Here is a 21,946-nt window from a genome sequence, read left to right as displayed (position 1 = left end):
CCAAACCCACCAACACATTGACTTGGAAAGGCTGAGCAGAGGATCAAAGGAAATGTACACACAAATACACACAGATCCTGATATAAAAAGCAACTGACTTCATTTAATGGCCAGTTAAAAAGCATGTGCTGGTACACACACACATGCAAAGCTTTTCCATTCTTGTGTGGGCAAGTAACACGCCCTACTCGCATGGCAGAGAAAGGAGATTCCTGGATTGGTCAGGGCAGTGAGAGATCCTTGTCGGTGACAGCGTCGCTCCAGCGAGCTCAAAACCACAGTAACACAGCCGAACAATCCAAACACACCCCACCAATTTTTAATTTCTTCCATTAGAATTAATTATGAGGCCGAAGGCAATTTGTGTACCCTGTGTTTAAGACTGCCTACTGGATTAATTAAAAACTGGATGCTGGAAAATTAATGTGTGAATTGTTATGCCTTGCTATAATGAGCCATCCCATGCTATTACATAGTAGTGTACTGTACGATCACCTTCAGGCCTCTGAACACACAAGGTTCATTAAAGAGCACAAACCTAGGCACAAGTCAACTTAAAGAGTGCCAACCTCAGCAGATTATCAACAGAGCACAGACTAGCAGCGAGATATTTAGATTTTCACCCAAAATTACAACAAGGTAAGGAAGTCTAACTTAATGGTTTGGAAGAAAAACACATCTGTAAATAAACGACCTCTGTGACCTACACTTAAACCTGATAAAACAAGACAGAAGAAAAAGCTGCTGTGAAATCAATTTTTGCCCAGAAATTACTTTCAGATTAAAACACAGCAAAACACATTTGTTGTTTTTGGCCCAGTGTTTTCCTGTCTAATAGAGTGTGAAGTACAGTAACATTGTGCAACATGAAGCAAAACTCTTGGCTCTGTCCCCAAAGTACTGACAAGGGGCTTCACAAAAACATCACTGGTGTGAACTCCTGACCTTATCATGCTTTCAGTTTAGCTGTTGTTTTAACTAATCCTAATGTCAGGTCTACTTAGCATTTAAAGGTTGTGACCTTAACCTCTGATGACAGGAGAGAAAAAAAACTCTGTCACTCAAACTATGCTACACATCTGGATCAAAAACTTACATAACCAACTTTTCTCTGTCCAGTGGAAGTCCAGTATTTTCACCACACAGCTGAGATAGGCCTCTGGTGAGTGTGCTTGTAATGTAAAAGGCCTGTTAATTCCACTGCCCACCAGTTAGTCCCTCTCTCATAAGCGCAGGTCTAATGAATGTCTTTAATAGGCCTATTGCTGCATACCACACTCCCTCAGTCCACATTAAGACCTCACACAACACTGTGAGCACTGTGCAATCTTGGCGCTGGTCAAACGAGGGTGTTAACTACCAAACAGGGAGACATCAGTTTATATATTTACTTTAAATAACCCCCCTGGGTATGACCCCTGACCTCCATGATAATGTGGGCCAGTAGAAAGAGATTGCCTGTGTGTGCTGGGCTTGCACTGCTGGTCGTTAACACTACACTTTATTCGTAACATAGACACTGGCATTGGCAGCACACACATATTATACTGTATGTGAGCAACACACACCGTGACCTATATTTAATCTTACACTCAAGAAGTGAATACATGTGAATGCAACACACACACTAACAACCCATCAAATACTGTACAGACGCTCAGTCAGCCTTGGCATCATATTGCAGGATACTGCTGGGCGATAAAGACTGCATCAAAGTTGGATAAATAATACACCAGGGATTGTGGTGGACTCCTTCCATCTTTCAAAGCAATTGGACTCACAACAATTATGAGATCACACAATCCCACAACAATCCATCGCGCCAGGTTTTAAGGTAAATGCTGGTATCAAAATTAAGTGACAACACCAATATGGTTAAACAACAGGCTCACATTGTCCATTGCTGACACTACAGACTCCTACTAAGTATGTATCTAAGTATGTACCTATGTAATAGGTAGGGAGGAAGATTGCCCTGAGCTTAAGATGCACACCTAATGTGCACAATTGCTGTCAAGAAAGAAATTCCTGTTCAGTTCCCCCTCTCTTTCCCCATATGCCCTATGTGACTCAACCACAGCTATAAACACTACAACTGTGACACGTAATGTGCTTGAAATTAAAACAGGATAAATGAAGCAAACAGAAAAAAATCACAGTTGAAAACAAATTGCATGTGTTAATTACAGGCCATTCAGTAGAAATTGTATTAGGGCCTTCTGTCAGCACTGTCCTCCATCAATTACATCCCAATGAAATTGCACTGCATTCAACAATATCAATATCCAGGTAATTTCATTTCAAAGGACAGGCAATTAAAGCAGAATCGGGGTCAATGGAACACAAAGCAGCGTGAAAGCCACTGACTAAAGCACTTAAAAGCAAGGGAGTGAGAAACGAGAGAAGGAAAAGAAAAAGACTCTGATTACATTTCACCTGTCAATGACACGCTGCAGGAGCATTATTGTGCATGTGTGTATGTGTGTGTGTGTCCGATTGTCTCTGTGTGTTTACCAACCTGTGTGTATGCATCTGCACACAGAGCAGTGTGTGTCTGTGCATGTATGCACATATATGTGTGTGTTATGTTTGCTGCTCCTGTGTGTGTTATGCCTGAAGACATACGTGCAGTAATAGAGTGGTGGTAGACTCAGACAGCTGCCCAGTGCCATTCACAGCTCAGAGCTCCCAGCCTCCACTCTGCTCTGTTCGGCTTCTGATGAGAATTAATGTACTCTGACGTCCCCTGGGAGTCCCCCACTCCCCCCCAACAGCACGGCTAATGAAGAAATACAACCTTGCCAAAATAGTGAGGTAGAGAGAGCGCGACACAGACAGAGAGAGACTGAGAGACAACATGAGAAAGGAGAAAGAAAGAGAAACTGAGGCAGATAAACAATTTGTAAAACAGAGATATGCAAAAAGGACAAAGCAAGGAGAAAAGTTCCAGGGACAGTAGAGTTAAAGGTACTTTAGTGTAGGTGGCAGAGATGTATGTGAAGACAGGGAACTGCAGGACACAGAGTGAGGGAAGCCACCGTGAGGTTTGGCTGTGACCCAAGACACGTGTCCTGGATGGCCATACCCTGCCCCAGGGCTGCTACGGGCGATGACTGCCCTGCCTCTCCCCAAGGGGCTCCCTTGACACCAACAACCCGCCACACACAAACACACACTCTCCTGCCTGGAGACCTGCAGTGGATGAGCAGTATGGATGACAGAATTCATGACCCTAAAATAGCAACTGTACGACCGACCATGGGAAAGTAAGACACATGCCATAAAAGCTGACCACCACAAAATCAGTGTTTGACCAATGTCAAGCAAATTGACACAAATACATTCTCTTCCTCCTGGGGCCTTCACCAGATGGTGTCCATCAGTAACATTTAAGATGTCCTTTAAGCGTGGCACAATAATGATGAAGAATAAATACATACAGTGATTGGCCCTAAATAAAGATACGGTTTTCTTATTATTATTTTATATACAATACCCTTTGCTTTATTCCTGGTTTATCCTTTTCTCGACATTATCTCAACCTTTTTATAGGGCTAAACCAGACTAAACTCAGTTTAAGTCACACATTATCTAGAGCACAAATTAGAACTGATCTCTTGAGATTATGCTCTTCCTACATGTGTCAAAATATCAGATTAAAAATATAAAGGAAAGCCAGAATAAAAAAGATTTCAGGGTTTATACTTACAATTTCTTGGCCTTGAAAGACTCAGCAAACTCTCTCACACTGCGGAGAGATGCCAGGTTGCACATCATGGCTTCTATTCTTGCTTTGTGCTGTTGAGACAAAAAACACAAAAGTATACTTTTAATATTTAGCAATAACCATTATTTATATAGTGGTATTAATGTCCCCACATAGAGTGAAATGATTGAATTGTTGCTAAGAATCCAACAATTCAGGTTAACCCCCTATATCGTACATCTACTGCCCATCCTGGAAGAATGGTCCCAGCAGCTGCTGAGTTTATTTCACTTTGTGACAAGTTTTTTTCTTTCTTCCTAACCTGGCTATTATAAATACAAGAAAAAGTAATGCTGGTCCTATTTAAAGTCATGTTCAAAGACAGAACTCCATAGGTTGTGACTGCATGTTCTGTGTGTGCTTGCGTGTGCATGTGTGGCTCATCTCACACCATATGTTAGGAGACAGGGTGAGGATAGGAGAACAGCAGAGAAAGATAAATGACTTAAGAAGTGAATGCATAGCTGCATTTACACACTGCACAAGACAGGCTAAATATTCATCATTCTCTCCATCCCACTGTAGCATTCTGCTGCAGGGCAAAGGGCCTCAGCAGAGACGCAGGCAGGCCTAAAGGAGCGAATCTCTTTAATAACAGCATACAGCCATGTTTGTCCAGAGAGTCTCTCCTTGCATTTCTGTTTTGTCTTTCTCGCCTCTCGCTCACCTCTCTCTTCATTGTTATCAGCATAGGCCCTCGATAGACAGGATAAAGTCAATCTACCTATAACATTGGCGCACACGTGGGACCTTAGCAGATGTTAGCACAAGTGGGTGCAGCATGAACTGAGATGGAGCATCCCTTGGCTCTGCTCTCTGGGTTCAGCAGCACCAGGTATTTCACTCTCCTTTGTCCTGCCCACCATCCCCGAGGAACATTGTCAGTTCACGTTACAACCCGGAAGAACGTTCAGCTCTCCATCCGCCACCACTGTCACTGCTGCCACTACACTGATCTCCTGTCTATAAGCGTCATCTGGGAATTTCTTTCCTCTGTGTGTCTCCACAGAGGTAAGTGTATATGACACTTACAGCAAGCATGGTCCATGGAGCAGTGAACACAAAGACAACAAGAAAGGGTTAAGAGCACCTTCTGATGGAATTGTGATTCTTCAGGCATTTTACAGACACCTTAACTGCCCCAGGGTGTATTTATACATTCATACACAGGCACGCGCACACCCACACACGCACACAACAAATTCAATGTTGTGACTCAAGGGTAAAACCACGCCATCACACCATTATCTATGCCTGAATTATTCTCTTGATGCCACTCTATACCATTATATGGATGCTATTACAGAGCATTAAAGGGCTGATTATGGCTATTATAGATATGATTATAAGGTACCTGCTTATATGATCTGCACACAGCAGTAATCACAGGTGAGAGGAGACAACTGTCTTATTTAATGACTTGTATGTGCAATATGCATTTACACACTGAAACTCTCACAGTACATGTACAAAGAAGAAAAAAAGGTCATCACGTATGTGTTGGGGAATGTGTATGTGTATGGGGAATGTGTAATAAAATGAGAAAACTTTTTCAAAAACGTATTGGGATTTTCACTTCACTGTGAGAAAAACTAGGCTTTTCCTCCAAACAAGGTCAGAGTAAGCAGCAATTTGATAATTAACAGGTCACTATAAGGCCCCCTCAACAGGATACCTCTCTATGGGTGTATGACCAGCAGAGAAGATGAGAGCAGGTGTCAGCTTGACGAACACGTATCCCCTTCTCTGGAGACATGGAGGAAAAGGGAAGGAGAGATGGAGTAATGGGAGACCAGAGGGAGGATAGAGGGGGGTTGAAGGGGGGCCACTGGAGCAAATCCAGCAGGGAGAAGGTGAGCAGCCTGCTTGCCCGCCCGCCTACCCTCCCCCTGCAGATTGAAGTCTTGCGAAGAAAATAAAGTTTATTGCCTGGAAAGAGGGGGAAAAAGCATGTAAAAAGCATTAAAGCGATGGAGGTGAACAATTAGACAGATGGCCAGGTTTTGGAAGGAGAAGAAGAAAAAAAAGGTAGAAAAAGACAGGGAGAACGCACAAACGCAATTGTTCAGGGTTTTTATGAGGACCCTGACAACTCCTGGTCTCTTCAAGGGCGAAGGAAAAGTGAGAGGCAGCGAAGCCTCTCTGGTTAACTCTGGAGCAATCGCTGAGTATGCAACACTACAGAGCTCGGCTTGGGGTGACAGAGCTTACCACCCCCAGCTACACACAACCTATCGTTTTATCTAACAAAAAAAAAAAGCTAATTGGCAACAAAACACGTGTAAATAAGCTTTACAGCTGAAAAACAAACAAAAAACTCCAGCAAACTGTGGGTCCTTCGCACTGCACATCCGCAAAAAAAATGCATGTTAAGAACAGAAATCCACAAGGTCACCACTGAGATGACACTTGCATCTAATGCTAAAGCCTCCTGCTAAAACCTCTCAACTTCCATACACACTTTCAGCCATCAACACAAGAGCTGTCTGTAACATGACAATGACCTCTATGACTTTCACCAGAAGGAAGGAAAGAAGGAAGGGGGGAACCAAATGCAAGGATGCAGAGAAACAGTTAACCTTTGCCTGCGTGAGGGGAGGAAGTTGGCCATGCCCAGGGCTCTCCTGGAGTCTTGCATGTGTAGTAGTGAATGACATGTGGTCACTGCTGTGGAGAATGATGGAAAAAGAGTGGAGGATGGAGAGAGGGGGGGGCGCACTAATACAATTATAACTGGGGCCATCCAATCCAATAAAATGAAGAAGTATTAGAGCAGGGGAGCCCCATCCTGTTCAATAAGATACTGGACCACTCTACTAACTCTTTAAACACACACATGTAGGCATACGCACACACATGTACACAGGTACACACACTTCGCTGACCCCTTTAATAGCGCAGCAGCCACCCCTAATGGACGCAAGCAAGTGGAACCGCCAAATAATACACTGTCTTAATGCACTAGGCTCAATCTCATCCCCCACACTCCCCTTATCCTTCTCAGCCTTCACTCTCATACTTTAACCCCTGTTTCCATCTTCTCTCACCTTGTGCTGCTCACCACCTCTATAACCCCTTATAGACATCGCCAAAGCAGGGGCTACACTCAAGAAATCAAAAGTAACCCTTGTATAGACCGAACACTTACCCTGCAGACCCTGGTTAACATCTCAGACATGGAGAAGTATTGCGAAAGAAAAAGTGAGCAGGGGACAGCAAAAAATGTCCTATTTCCTACAAATATGAGATTCCTAATATCAATATAAAGTGGCAGCAACCATACATACACGTATCTTAACAGCAGGTGTGGAGGAAAGGTGTTGTAATGGCGATGAAAGTGAATGAGCAGGGAAGATACCATGTGAAAAGGGCACCTTATAAAAGCAATTAGAGAAATGACTTTGAGCCCCTCTTCTTGCTCTGTAGATTAGAACAGGCCTCGGAGGGAGGAACACCGAGAAACTCAGATCTCTATGACCTTGTCCGCAACACACCACTCTAAATTGGTCATCAGCTTTTAAGACTCATATCACAGATATATATTTTTAGCAAAAAGAAAAAGAGAAAAGGCAGGAGGGGGTGAGACTGTGGAGTGGGCAGGTCGTATATCATCCTGTCACAATTATGACGTTTGTTCATAAATACCAACCAATCTCCTCTCCACCTGGCTAAGTCACATGCGCTTGTGCTTATGCACGCAGCGTACACCAACAAAGAAATATGGACGCACCCCACGTGCAGTCAATGCACATGCACGCCACAAATAAAGAAACAGCCACATCTGGCTGTGTGCCCTACCACAGGTCTGAGAGCTGACCTCCACACACAGACAAAGAGACCATGTGCACACTCAGGTAACATGCATACAAGCACCTAACACACAAATGAATACACACATCCCGTGCATTACAAGCACAAACACACACAAACAAACAAATGCACGCGTACATACACATCCACCCCATCGCTGATGTGCACACACACTGCAATTAATAGGGAGGCAGGTCTCTGGTGAGGAAGAGAAAGTGCCTGTTCAGCACATACAGGCAGAATATGCAATTTCCTCCAGTTAAGTCTGTATTAAATTGATTTCTTCTTTCTCTGACACGGACTGGGTTTTTCCCCCTAATGAAAGCTGGATAATCTACAGGTTTTCCCTTTCCTGAAATCAAGTTACAAATCAAGCAATTGCAGGGGCAGATATGGGAAAGGTGAAGGAAGGACATGAGATGATTTTCCAGATGAGAAACGAGAAGAATGAGGCACATACGTGCGGATACTCTTAACATGGACAACGGGGGCACCTGACACGCACACATGCACACACACAGGGAGGTATAGGCCAGGCCTCGGTTAAGTGCCTGCTGACATTTTTCATTCAGCAACATCGTAAGGGCAGAGCATGTTAGTAAACACAACGTTAATAACAGTAATTAATGAAACACATTAATCAGTACGCATTTAAATCAGTTAAGCACTCCCTCAAACATGATAGGAGTCATAGAGAATGCAGAGAAACATACCAGAGAATAAAGAGAAGAAGTAATTGGAAGAGATGATGATTACTAAAGTAAAGTACAAGCAAGAATATAAGAATATAAATACTCCATTCTAAAAGCAACATGTACTTGAAATAAACAAAAAGCAGTCATGATGCAGAAAAATAGAAAGCATAAGTTAATTACATTTTATATTATAAGATTATTAACACTCATGTCCTAATGTGTAAGCAGAATTTTATAGCTGGCCGAGGTTAAGCAATTTTAAGTACTTTATATACCACTGTGTAATTTAATTTACTGTAGAGCGATGCATTACATTTTATATGCTCATTATAGCTTTTCCAAATTTTAATTTCCAATGTAACTGTTAACTTTAACTGTCAAATAAATTTAGTGAAGTAACAAGTACAAGAGGAAGTATTCAATAGGTTCAGTAGAGCACAGGATACCAGAGAAAATACAGTCCCCTCCACAAGTACTGGAACAGTAAGGCCAATTTCTTTGGTTTTGTTGTTCACTGAATACATTTGGATTTAAGATCAAAAGATGAGTATGAGACAAGCGTTCAGAATTTCACCTTTTATTACCTGATATTTACACCTAGATGTGTTAAACAACTCAGGACATACCACCCTTTGTTTGAAACCACACATTTTTCAAGCAAGCAAAAGAACATGTGACTGATGCCAGGTGTTGCTTTTAGAGCACTTTTTTGAACAACAGGAGTCGAACAGGTCGGCCAACGAAAACAACAGTAGTTGATGAAAGAGGAAAACATCAGTAAGTGACATCACCAACGACTCACCACTCATCAGCAGTAAGAATCAAAAAGCCAGATTGGAATGTGCAAAGAAGCACAGGGATGAGCTGCAAAACTTTTAGAACATGCATTATAGAACTTTAATTTTAGATTTAAAAAAAAGACATACGAAACTGTGTTAAATCTGAATGAAGTAAATAACAAAACTAAATGTTAAAAAAGTAAAACAAAACAAACTTTGAGAAAAACGTAAAAAAAAAATGAGGATGTGAAGAGAAAGAAGGGCGTCGTTTTGTCTTTGCATTGTAACTACTGTGCATTTTTTTACCTTTCAAAAGAGACAGATGGGTCAGACAAGGAGAAAAATAAAGAGGCAAAGAGAGGGACAGAGCCCAAGTCAAAGAGAGAGAGAACGTCAGAGACAGCGATGGGAAATGAAAAGGACAGGGCGGTCATCATAATTGCAGAGTTTGCTTTTCGGATGCAGACAGACCAGGGCCATGGGGCCTGAGGCAGATATCAGATTCCACACGAGCACACACAAACAAACGCACACACATGCAAACTTACACATGCACTCATACAAACATGCACGCTAAATATTCTGCAATTTATTTTTCATTAAGGCAAAGATCAGCTGATAGAACTTTAAAACTGTTTGTGTGCATGTCCTGCTTTAGCGTGAAGTGAGGTGGTAATATCCAGCTTTCAATAGTCAGTGTTATATTATAAATAGGCTCTCTGTCTTTCTATGCCAGTGTGTGTGTCTCCATTTCTGCCTCCACTTCTCCCCTCCTTCATCCAGGGCAGAGCCTGATCAGATTTACATTAAAAAGTGATGGAGATTTAAATAATGTGTCTATGTTCTCAGAAAGACATCAAGAGATTTTCATCTTACTCTCCTCTTCCTCTCTGTCTCTTCCTCTCCATTTCCTCACCCTCTCCTACTCCTATCGCCCCCCAGCCCCCCACCCCCCTCATCTTACCCACTCCATCTCCGCCAGATTCGCAGACAGTGCACATTTTCCTGCATGTCTTCAGTGTAACCGATACCCCTAACAACCAGGATTTTAATGCGATCCATATTGCTCCCTAATATTTCAGATCTCAGAATAAGCACTTGCAATTACATATTTACACCCAACTTATTTTGCAATTCTGCATGGGGACTTTAGCGTCTGGCTGAACGGCACAAGCGGACTTAGATGCTGATTACGTTGTGGTTAGATAACAATAAAGATGGAGGAGAAACTCCTAGACCCTGTGCACTTATACCGTATATACAACTTTCTATTTCGGGGTGTCAGCAATAAAGCTGAATTCTCTCAAAGACAAAATAATGTGTTCTTTTCAAGTGAGGCGGTAATGTGATTGCTTTATCTCAACCTGCTAGTTTTGCACTGTTTAATTTCTCCTGAAATGCTTGTGCGCTGTATCATCTTGGTATCCTGAGGCCTGGTAAAACACCAAAAACACAGGGCAGAAACACATGTACAGACATGTACACTGTTGTAGTGAACACATATTGCAGCACAGAGATAATAAATTAAGCCACTTTGATTTGGATACCCAGACCCTTTTTGTATCAGCTTAATAAAAACATAAGCATAACATAATTGAATAAGAAAAGAATCTGGCAATTAAGAAACGTGGAGGCCTTTGATGTGAGTAAGTGTATAATAGGCCTTTTGATGAGAGAGTGCTTTACACTCCGCAGGGTTTGGTATGCACTTTGATTAAAAGCTCTTTTGTTTGGCAATATTCTAAACTGCTTACCATTTTCCACTGTCACAATAGTTTAGAGATTGTGCTTTTTTTTTTAATCAGGCAGTGGTGATACCATTGTATGTAAGTGGAACAAAGACTAAAAGGAAGCGTATCACGGCATTAAAAAACATACACATAAAAGGGGAAAAAGGCAAAGGGTTAACAGTGCCACAGTCTGATATGAACAAAAATATTTCTCAGATTCATAAGGACATTCATTACAACCAAGTGTAGCTGTTCAAACACCATGTAAATGATCTATCCTGTCTGTTGATAAGGTCATGCAGCTTTGCATTCTGTTAAAATGTGAAGCAGATTTGAATAATAGGATTCTCATCATGCATCTTTAGCCCCTTGTCGCCTGATAATAGCCTCCAAGACTCTGGTTGAACAATGTAATAAATGCATCATGTGACTTCAACAAAGGTCGGGGGTCAGCGAGCCGCAGACTGTCAACGGAGTACTGGCATGACAGAGAATAAATGATGCCTTGTAAACAAATTGAATTATTGCTTTAATTCATGCAGTCTGATTTAATTTGCTGGGAGAAGAGTCCTTCATGAGGGAATGGAGGAGCAAAGGAATGACAGCGAGAAGGAAGAGGAGGTAAAAAAAAAAAAAAAAGAAGAAGAAGCGGAGGAGGACATGGACACACACCTTTTCCCTCCATCAAGCCATCCCACAATTCTTTGGCTCCAGTGACAGAAAGTAACTGCATTAACAATCCTGATCATCTCACAAGACTGTGTGTAGACGGCGAGTCTTCCTTTTGTCTCTCAGCTAAACGTATTAGGGTTGTGTTAAATTGAGTTCGAGCTGGACCACTAGGCAGACTTCTGCCCTGGCACAAACTGAGTGACAATAAGCAGACAAGAGACAAGTCTGAATTTTATCATTTGTACTACACAGACAACATGTTGCATAAACATTTGAAAAATACTGAGAATGAAACATAACAACATATAGATAATAGACTGAACCCACATAGGTCAGAGGTCACAATCTGAAGAAACCTTTAAAGGCATCTGTGTAAGGGTAAATGGGAAAGATCTTCTCATATGTTACAACCTAAACAAAATCCCGACTAAAACATCAGTTTGGTCTATCACCCAAAACTGCATCAGGCCTCTCCTCAGTTTGCTCCTTAATTCCATCAGAGTAATCCCACATTATTGCCCTCTAACAGTACCCTAAACGGAGAATAAAAAGTTTGCTCCCCTCTAGCAGTGTATTACCAGGAAACAACAGGCCCTCTCCTCATTAAGTTATAGATATAAATGCTCCAAAGCATGAAATTACCCCCGAGCCTCCCTCTCCAAATAACCTGGTTTGCAAACAAATGATCCGAGCACAAGCAGTAAAAGGCAGATTATTAAAATAATAGGAGGGATTTAAATTTGCATCCACAGAACAATTCAGCAAAGGACTGTGCAATTACTCCTCCTCTCCTCCTCCCCTGTTCATTCCACCTTTCCACTGGCAAGCCCAGGGTTCCTCTCGCTTTATTGTGTCCATCTGTTCTTTGTTTGAAACAGAAGCAGCTTCTGGTATTTTCAGGTGTGTTTGTACTATCTATAAATACATATGTGCAGATGTTTTTGTTACCTTAATCAAAGCTACCATCTTTCTGGCCTTTACACTAACACAGTATTTGTCTGTCCCTATGATAAATATCTAACTTTATCCTAGGACAATAACAGTCCCTCCTCCTATGCTGGAGTAAATGGAGAGCGATGAAAGTGAGGTGAGCAAGAACGGACGAGGCAAAGGGTGCTCAGGTCTGCATTACCTCTGAGTTATGGCCCCCATTTGCATCTCAATCAGCCTCTTTGGAGAGCCCACCACCTTGGTAACGCCCCCATCACACCACAGCCACACCGGGTAATCAGGGAGATTTAGTGGGATTGGCAGCCTACCATGGGCACCCCCTGGCTGGGTCTCGCAGCTCATTCCCAGCCCCTGGTCTCGCTAAGGGCCCTCTGGGTCACATCCAAACACAGGAGAATGGCAGCACTTAACAAGACTGAGAAAGACCAAAATAGACGAGCAGCAAGAAGAGGCCATAAAACAGAAGGAAAACAAAGAACCAGTGTGATTGTAATAGATCTTCAGGCATAGATGTCTGCATGGTGTTCTATACTGCTGCCTCATTACAGCAAGAGGAAAAAAAAAAGAAAACAAAGTTGAACTTGTGACCTTAGATGAGAACATTCTATCTCAGAGCTGATGATGGCGCTGACACCATCCCCCTGCACCCCTGCAGCAAAAACAGGTCCTGTCTAATGGGAGAATGTGCAACCACCAACAGCCGCACACTTGTGTGGGTGTGTGTGCATGTGTGTAGATAGCGAATGCTCCACTTGAGAGTTGCTTCTCTAGTTAGTGCTGTCTCATGGCTGAACCCTGCTAAGGTATTATTACCTACAGTCAGCCCTATTGATATTGTGACTCCAGCATCTGTTCACCTGCTTGTTACTGCCCGGACCCTGGCACAGCATCCTATCTGACTGTGTGCATGGTTTGTGTGTGTGTGTGTGTAGCTAAGACCTCTGGGCGAGAGAGCAGTCACTGTGCGCAGTAGAAGACAAGAGACTGAGGAGGCTAATAGAGAAACACTCAACACACCAGGGGCCTAATCAACTGCGAAAGACACGTACCCATAGCTCCAAATCTCTCTCTTACACAAACACTCTGGCCTTTCTCCCTCTAATCTCACTGATACTTTACACAGCCTACATCGATGCTATATTGCACAAAGACTTTGTAAGTGCAGCTTGTAGACAAACAATGATAAGGAAGAGAAGGCCAAGAGTGGAAACCAGACTTTAGCTACAAATACATATGACTCAGGTGCTTAAAAAAATTAATTAAACAAAAGAAAAATACAGAAGGGAAGTGCGGACCAAAGATGGAGAGACTCAAAAGGAGGAGCTGAGTTTCCGTTATCAGAATCAAATATTAGTGAGGAAAAAAATGGGGAGTGGGCAACATTAATCAAAGTGTTCACCTAGTGGGCAGCCATATGGCAGATCAGCACGCCAACAGTGCAAACTTGCTGATCTTCAGTAACAGAGTGCAATTAATTCCACCGGCTGCATTCATCTCTCCCTCACACACTGAAGGAATGGAGGTAGAAAAGAAGGAGAGAAAACAGAGGAGGGTTTGTTATGGCTCTTTACTCTTCCTTCTCCTCAAATCCCCCCCCCCTCAATTTCTCTCTCAAAGCAAAAGAATCAAACCCATGTGATGAATGAGGTGGACACAAGGGCCTCAGGTAGCTCCTGTGGCGATGGTGGGGGGGAGTGATGAGGGATGAGACAAGAAAAATTGAGAAATTAGGAAGCTGAGAATAAGATAATAAGATGCAGTGGTGTGGAGGGAATAAGTGTTTTCTAATCTTTGCTCAAAACATTTGTAAGACCTTAAAAGCTATATGTGTGTCTTAATTTGCTGTTTAAAGCAAATTAACAAGACTTTAAAAACAATGCTGATACTTCATCAGTGGCTGGTTCTGCATTTAGAAGAAGTTTATAAAGGAAACTCTAACAGGAGCATCACCCAAACGACAAAGTCAGACTGCCATCCTATTAACAGACCAGCATGACTAGTGTAAGGTACGCACATTACCACTGGTCAAAAAATAAAGCCTCATAAATACATAATAGCTATTCCTACACAAGGCAGTGCAAATAAAACCTTATGTCTTATTAACACTCTCCCCAAAAGTTGAGCAATACCAATAAAATCCTTTGAAACAAGGACTCAAAAAATGTGCAAAGGTTTCTAATTAGCGTGTATTTGTCAGAGCAGAAGTCACCTCAAGTTTCCTCTTAGCAACAGAGGCACACACAACAATGCAGATTACCCACAAAACTAGACCTCACTAAATTGTAGACTTAAGGCTTCCTCTGCAAGATTAAACCAAACACGCGTTTTTATTCACATATGAATTTAAAATGAAATCATGAACAATAATGAAAATTTAATTTTTTTTCAACATATCAAAAGGTTTAAAAATATATAATAAGTAAACACAGCCTGACCACAGAGACAGACAGACAGACAGACAGACAGACAGACAGACAGACAGACAGACAGTGAGAACTCTTTGGTTTTTATGTAAAATTAGCGTCCCCCCAGGCTCTTAACACAAGCTCATCTCCATTAGCCACAACCTAGTAAAACTGACTTGTCCAAATGAGTTGTGGATATGCATTCCCCAGGCCGCTCCACTCTCCCATCCATACAAATACACTGCATCTTCTATATCCCATCTAAATCTCTGCAACTCAGTTCATCCCAATGGCCTAGTCACCATACTACCCATACCAATATCATAAATGACTGTGGGGGAAGCCTTCATTATGGCAGCAATGCCCCTCCACCCCCCTAATCAGGCCATTTTCCTTGTGCGCTTTGGGATGGTGCTTTATGGTCCAAATGGGGCTTTGTTAATGAGGAAATGTACACTTCTCCATTTCCTGTCTAGCCAGGTCGGCAGTTCCTGTTTTTGGGCCTATTATAATCACATCGTTTTTTTAATGAGCTATATCCATCTTCGTCATGCATCAAGCATCACAAACCCAAACAATAACAGAACAAATGCTGAAGAAATAAACACATCCTCAGACATAAGAAACAGAACAGGTCACATAAAAATGACTACCAAAACAGCCTATGATTGTTTAGCCAGTGTAGTGAATAACAATAAAGACAGACATGGAGTAGGCTTGGAAGAGGAGGTTTGTGCTGCTTCAAACTTAGTGGTGGGGAAAGATGATAGGTTGGGTTTAAACTGACTCTTTCACAATATTAAATACATTAGCTGTGTCCACATTTTTAAGCTGGTTTAATCTTTTTCAAATGTTCCCATTGTTCTTATATGTGCAACTAGCTACTCCTCCATTTTCTTGGCTAGCCACTCCAAAAAAAATACCCTGGAAAAATATTTAGATGTATTTTTTCCTCACAATGGTGGGGCACTCCAAGCAAAATGGCTTTAGACCAGTGTGATGACAGCTGAATTACTGCAAATGTCACAGCAAATTTTGTTACCATGTTCCCACAAACGCTCTGCTTTTTCACATTCTGCTCTCGGCCCGCTCAATCTTCTCTATCCCTCTCTGTATGCCTCAGACCTCTCGCTGTCCCTGTCTTTCTTTCTCTCCATCATCCCCTCTTCACTCCCAGGCCTCGTTGACATTAACCTGGAGCACTCACATTTTCCCATGGTTCTCCATGTTGCTCTCCACATGTCAGAGTGGGAGACTTTATGGCCCACATCCATCAGCGTCACATGCCAGGATTTATGGGAGATGGAGTCCAAACCCAATAGCTCTGAATCAGTCTTACTGAAGCCGACCCCTGGGCCGCTGGGCAATGTAATAGATGAGTGTCCATGCCCCCCACCCCCACATAACCTCACCTTAGTCCTCTGTCCCCCCTTCTTTTCACCACCACTCTGCTCCTCCTCTTCATCTCTCATGATTTTTTCTCCTCTGTGCATCAGCCCATACCTTTACATTGCCCTAGTTGGCTTCATTCAGTCATTCATCCAAACTGAAGGGAGATTTGGTTACCAAAAATTAATGAGGCAGACTAACTCAAGGAAATATCCAAGTGCTCTCTCATACATTCACAGTGCAGGGACATAAGTTCATCATTCATTGCTGTATGTAGGATTTTATTTGGGATAATTTATCATGACACTGTATTAATAGGCAGCAGTGCCCTTCAAAGGAGAGATGAGAGGCACTAAATATCTTGGATCACCGTTAACTAGACAGACCTGTGGAAATGACCTGTGCCACCAAAACACTGCTGTAAATGACGACAGATGCTCAGATCAGGTTGACCTGAATTATAGCTAATGTTCTTTTCTGTTCATTTAAATACACTGAAAGTTTGTTGGTGCTTTCTAGACCAAACGTTGCTGGTTCAGATGCTAAGTTGAACAAGAAGGAACTGACTTTAAAAAAAGAAAAGCAGGTCACCAGCATGTTTCAAGAGTGTGACTGACCACCAGTTTTGCTGATTGATTAGATTATATTTTCCATATATTGTTGTACTTATATCACCACAACATTGTTATCATTTTATTGGCCTAGATATTTGTGTCCTCACAAGCACATGCCACATTTGGTTGAAAAATCGTTCCTACCGCAAAGTCAACATTTTCAGCCACCATCAGGATGCCCCTATGAACATACGCAGATGATTATAGTTAAGGTATGGTAGACCACCATGTTTTGAAAGAAAGTTGGTTACTCACTTAAATTTAACTGCCCTTTCACAGAGCGTCACAGAGCTAACCAAACCTTGAAACAACTTATTTCCGTCCTCATGGTTCATAGCAGAATTAATCAACAGAGCTGCACTAGTCTACATAGAGCAATGTAACTGAGGGATTTAGAGGTCAAAGGTCAAACTGTGTTCACTGGTTTACAACAGGTTTTATTACAGTTATTTTATATATTTGCCAAACCTGTTCACCTTCTAACCTGCCTCCATACAGCTGGTTATCTAAAAGTTGTACCGCGCACACACTCACACACGCATACACACATACTCATTTCTCAATTGGAACAGGTGAAATAATATTGCCCTGCGGCCCCCCAAACAGGTCTGGATCCTAATAAACACTTTACACTATGAAAGAAACAGTGAGGTAGCTCCGACACCTCTGAGCCTCCCTCAACACGCACACACACACACACACACAAAGGGATAAGCCTGGTCACAGGTCAGAAGAGCTTGTAGCTCTCTAAAGGGGAGCATAGCCACATGAACTTGTAATATGCTCCTCTCTCCCCTGGTGCCACTTGTTGGGGTTTTAGTGCAGAGGAAATTACACCTGCTCTCTGTGTCAGCGCTGGTCTAAAACTGGGGCCTGTACACACTACAAACACACAGACACAATAGCTCACAGCTAAGCCTTTGTGAAACTCATACAATAGCTGCGTGATGGATGATGAGGGGACACATGCGTGGGTGTGGATGTTTGATGATGCATCCAGAACATTACTGATCAACAAAACATTTTATAGGTATGAGCTTTACACACCATTAAAACATTGGTGCTGTTTTGAAAATATGAGCAGCCATTCACTATTCACACGTGCCACTTAGGTATAATTTAGGAATAAAGTAAAAGTGCTTTTATTTATACTACAGATCTAAGATCAATTCATATAACAAAGCTGTGTTAGGACACACACTGACTTTACTGTAGGCTTGCAGGTGTTTGCTTCATCACCAGCTCAAATGATGTTGGCGGTTTCACCATCAAAAAATAAACACAGCATCTAACCTACCCGAAAGTCAAATGTGAGCTAAGAGATAATCATTGATATGGGGCAAGAGAGAATGAAACTAATAAAAAGGCAGTGTATCAAAGTATCGCAGTTAAGCATTAGTCACGTGAGAGCAACTACGCCACAACTCGGGTGTTCTCTAAATGAATCCCCCTCGTCCTGTGTTTGATTTATGGACCTGTAAAAACACACGTTGTTTTTAATCTACTGCTGCCTGAATGTGCCTCTCTAATGAAATGTGGATCTGTGTGTGTGTGTGTGATTGTCTGTGTGTGTGTGTGTGTCTGTGTGTGTGTGTTGAAGGGTGTGTGTGTGTTTGATAATGATGTATGGGCTTAGGTCTGATTCTTTGAGCATGAATTTTCCCTCTGATAAATATGCATCCAGTTACACAGACTGATTAAGCTGTAAACCAGTGTTAACTCTATGTCAAAGCACATACAAACACACAGATGTATTCTTACATGCACACTCACATACACAAGCATTCACACAACTTCCCAGAAGATAATGATAGCTATGTCTCGGGCAGGATTGTTTGGATGCCTAGAGCAGTTCACTGGTATCAATTCCATGAGACCTAAATGCATAGGATATCCTATAAACACAAGACATGGCTCAGAGATGCAGCCTTATCAGCAAAAAGCATTTTCCAGACTCAAAAAAGATTATCTGCAGACTATTGCACTAAAATGTCCCAGTATATATTGATTTGGGGGAAATGAAAAAAAAAACAATTAAAACAAGCTTAAAACAACAACTAAAGATTCTGAATATGTATAATAATCAGACAACAGCATATTTTGTAATGTATACTGAAGTTAACAAGCCCCACACCGACGTGATACATTACTTAGTACCTCAAGATGGAATTGTGGGTCATTGTAGCATTTAATGTGCCATCAGTCCATGGCTGCCCAGGATAAAAGTTGCACTGTTAATAAATGAATCAGTACTTTTTTGGACAAATTGCATCTTTTAAAAAAACCCATGCTCAATGTGTTCTGAACAACCAGTATTTCCCCCTTACAGAGAGTACATCTGGCTATAGAGTATGGTTACTTATTGGTCTGACAGAGAAATGGGGGACTTGCAGGGTCAGAATTGTTGGCATGGCAGTTGTGGAGCACCAAACACATGCATGTACATACACATACTCTTTAAGATCCCAACTTGTGCCTGAACATGCTCTCAGTGGGTTATGACTGATAACGAGAGACAGCATCAGACAATTTATATCTCACAGAGACATCAAACAAAATTACATCTAATTAGCCTGTTGTGTCTCCTATGAACTTTATCATGGGATCTGTGAGTCTGTGCTTACTTCAAACTGTGCCTAAAAAAGCTTGGGGTATTAGCGGATAAATGTTATAGCCAGTTGCCAGATGGTTTCTGTATTCAACATTACTTATGTTTGCTTGTTTGGCAGGCATCAGCTAAGCCTCAGTCTATGTGGTTGCAGCTTATTACAACTGGCTCATCTCTCAATTTAAAACATTAAAGTGTGTGCTGGACTTGTCTCTCTGTGGTCAGCACTTCTTAAGACTTCAATAAAAACATTCTCTCCTGGCAGAGAGAAAAGGAGAGAGAGAAAGAGTGAAAGAGATCCAAGCAACCTCTCACCCCTCTCAACATAAGAAGCCCTCGTCCCAGGGCTATGGGACCTCCTTCAGAGAGAAAAGTGAAAGAGAGAAGAATGAGAATCTGTCAGGTTCAAACAACAAAAAGGGACTGCCTTACACATCCTTCCTCAACCTGTCCCCTTCAGTGGCAGTGACATCATTTAAATCATTTATATCCTCCCCAACATGACCTATGGCAAGTGACCCATCATTCTAACGCTCACACCTCCTTGTGAGACGGCTGCTGAACTGCTTATTTAGCAGAAAATATCAACCGGCTAACTATGTGATTTATTCAAAATTATTCCTCCACTATGCTCCTTCACACAGAGCATTTGCCCATAGTTCACTGTGGTCCAGGCAATTAGGAGCAGGCCACACCTCTTTAGGAGACAGAGCACCTGGCTATAGCAGATAGACATAAGGAGGAACAGAGCAGAGCAGCGCACAGCTTTTCACGACAGGCTGGAATAGCTAAGCAGAGCAGTGAGGGAGAGTGAGAGAGTGAGGAATGCAAGCCAGGCACTTTAGGATTCATTTAGGTTCCCCATCTCCCTGGTCACTTTATTAGCAGTCTGGGAAGAGTGATGCATGTCCCAAAGCTATGCAAAATGCATAATCAAGCATTTAAATACACACCATGTGGATGGGTGTGCACAGTGTGCATGTGTGTGCACGTCAATTGTGCATACATACTGAACTTGTGGGATGTGTTACATAGACACGCATACACACAAAATTGCTTACTACTGTAAAACTTCAAGGTATTCAACTCTTACACTTTTATCCTAACAGTCTATACACAAAGCCTCGTTTAGTATTCCCACGAGCTGCATTGGAAGCGTCACCTGTGTAATGTAAAGAAATGCTCAGTATATTACAGTAAATCCTATTGTTCTTGAGCCTTGTGCGGTCGTTTCTCGAAGAAGGCAGAGCTGGATAAATTTGAGGAAAAAGGGGGTTTCCTCATCAAATGTACATATCACGCCTTCATTTAATGCATCCTTTCTGCCTCCATCATAAACTGAGGACATGGGACATTTTTGTTCTCATTTCTCAGACAGCATGCAATAAGAAAACTAACAAATAAGTAAATAAAGAGAGTCTCCCTAGAGAGACAGACACATGCAACAAAAATGCAAGGACCGATCTGCACAACGCCTCATCCTGGAAATAAAGGAGAACCGCCTCTCCCTCAGTGATTTAGTGGATGCACCTGAAAAGAGGACTGGGAGAACGGGGGGGAGGTGGAAGCACAGGTGTTAGGTTGCTTTAGACTCACGACAATCTGGAAAGGGACTCCAGGGCTGCAAGCTCTCTGACATCACCAACAATAATCTTCATCAGATTCATCTGAGCTCTAACAGCAATATATCAGCAAAAAAGAGGACAAAACCACTTTACTTTTAAACAAAAGTCTAGTCTAGTTTATTCTAAAAAAATAACAAAAGGTGTGGTTAATTATTGTATTGCTTCATTTTTGTGATTTTCTTTTTTAGATTTGTTTAGGAAAACAAGCCAGGTATTCATATGTAAAGGAACAGGAACAAACTTGAGATCATGCATAAGGCCTTTCTGAAAATGATGTACTGGGTTATCTGAACACACAAGCGAGTGCTACAGACCTGCTCACTGATCTGGGGAATGGAATATAATTTTCTTAATCATTTTTGGGAGGAAAAAAAGAAGCTAAAGCAGTAGGAACTCAAAAGGAAAGGGTGTAGGTCTTTTCAGGCCTTTCTCAAAGAGGGGGATTTAAAAAAAAAGGCCATGGAGTGGTGGAGGAATAGTGACTAAAAGAGCAGCATCCTGAGGCCCTGGAGGGGCTGCGACTGACCAGGTCAGCATTTCACATATGTCACTTCCTGTTGGCCTCAACAAGATGAGCGTGGCTGCAGTGTGGCATGGCATGGTGGCCAGCGGGGCATAGGGCCTGTCAAGGCTGACACAGAAGGTTATGCACAGAAAAAAATGAACAAATGCAGGCACAGACACACACAACTTTCTCTCTCTGAACCACTGTGATTCAGGTTAAAGGTAGAGTGAGGGGGGCAAAAAAGGGGCTGACTGCATATATCCTAATGAACGCAGTCATACAAGGAAGAGGAAATGTGGGACTCATCTCGAACTTTGCCACCTCACACTGCTGTATGTAGGCCATGATGCATAAACATGGGGCATTCTATTATAAATCATATGCTATAAGCAGGGAA

At 42.1% G+C, this 21,946-nt stretch overlaps 1 protein-coding gene across 2 annotated transcripts in view; it reads right to left on the bottom strand.

Annotated features, from left to right (window-relative positions):
* wwox (WW domain containing oxidoreductase) overlaps positions 1–21,946 on the bottom strand; it is a 114,265-nt gene that overhangs the window by 78,196 nt on the left and 14,123 nt on the right. For both annotated transcript variants that reach the window (XM_028407845.1, XM_028407846.1), the window contains exon 6: positions 3,710–3,798. In XM_028407845.1, the coding sequence (XP_028263646.1) occupies positions 3,710–3,798 (89 nt within the window). The remainder of the gene's footprint in view (positions 1–3,709; positions 3,799–21,946) is intronic.

This window comes from Parambassis ranga, chromosome 6 (assembly GCF_900634625.1).
Source record: "Parambassis ranga chromosome 6, fParRan2.1, whole genome shotgun sequence".
NCBI classification, from domain to species: Eukaryota; Metazoa; Chordata; class Actinopteri; family Ambassidae; genus Parambassis; species Parambassis ranga.
This window is presented reverse-complemented; position numbering and strand designations above follow the sequence as displayed.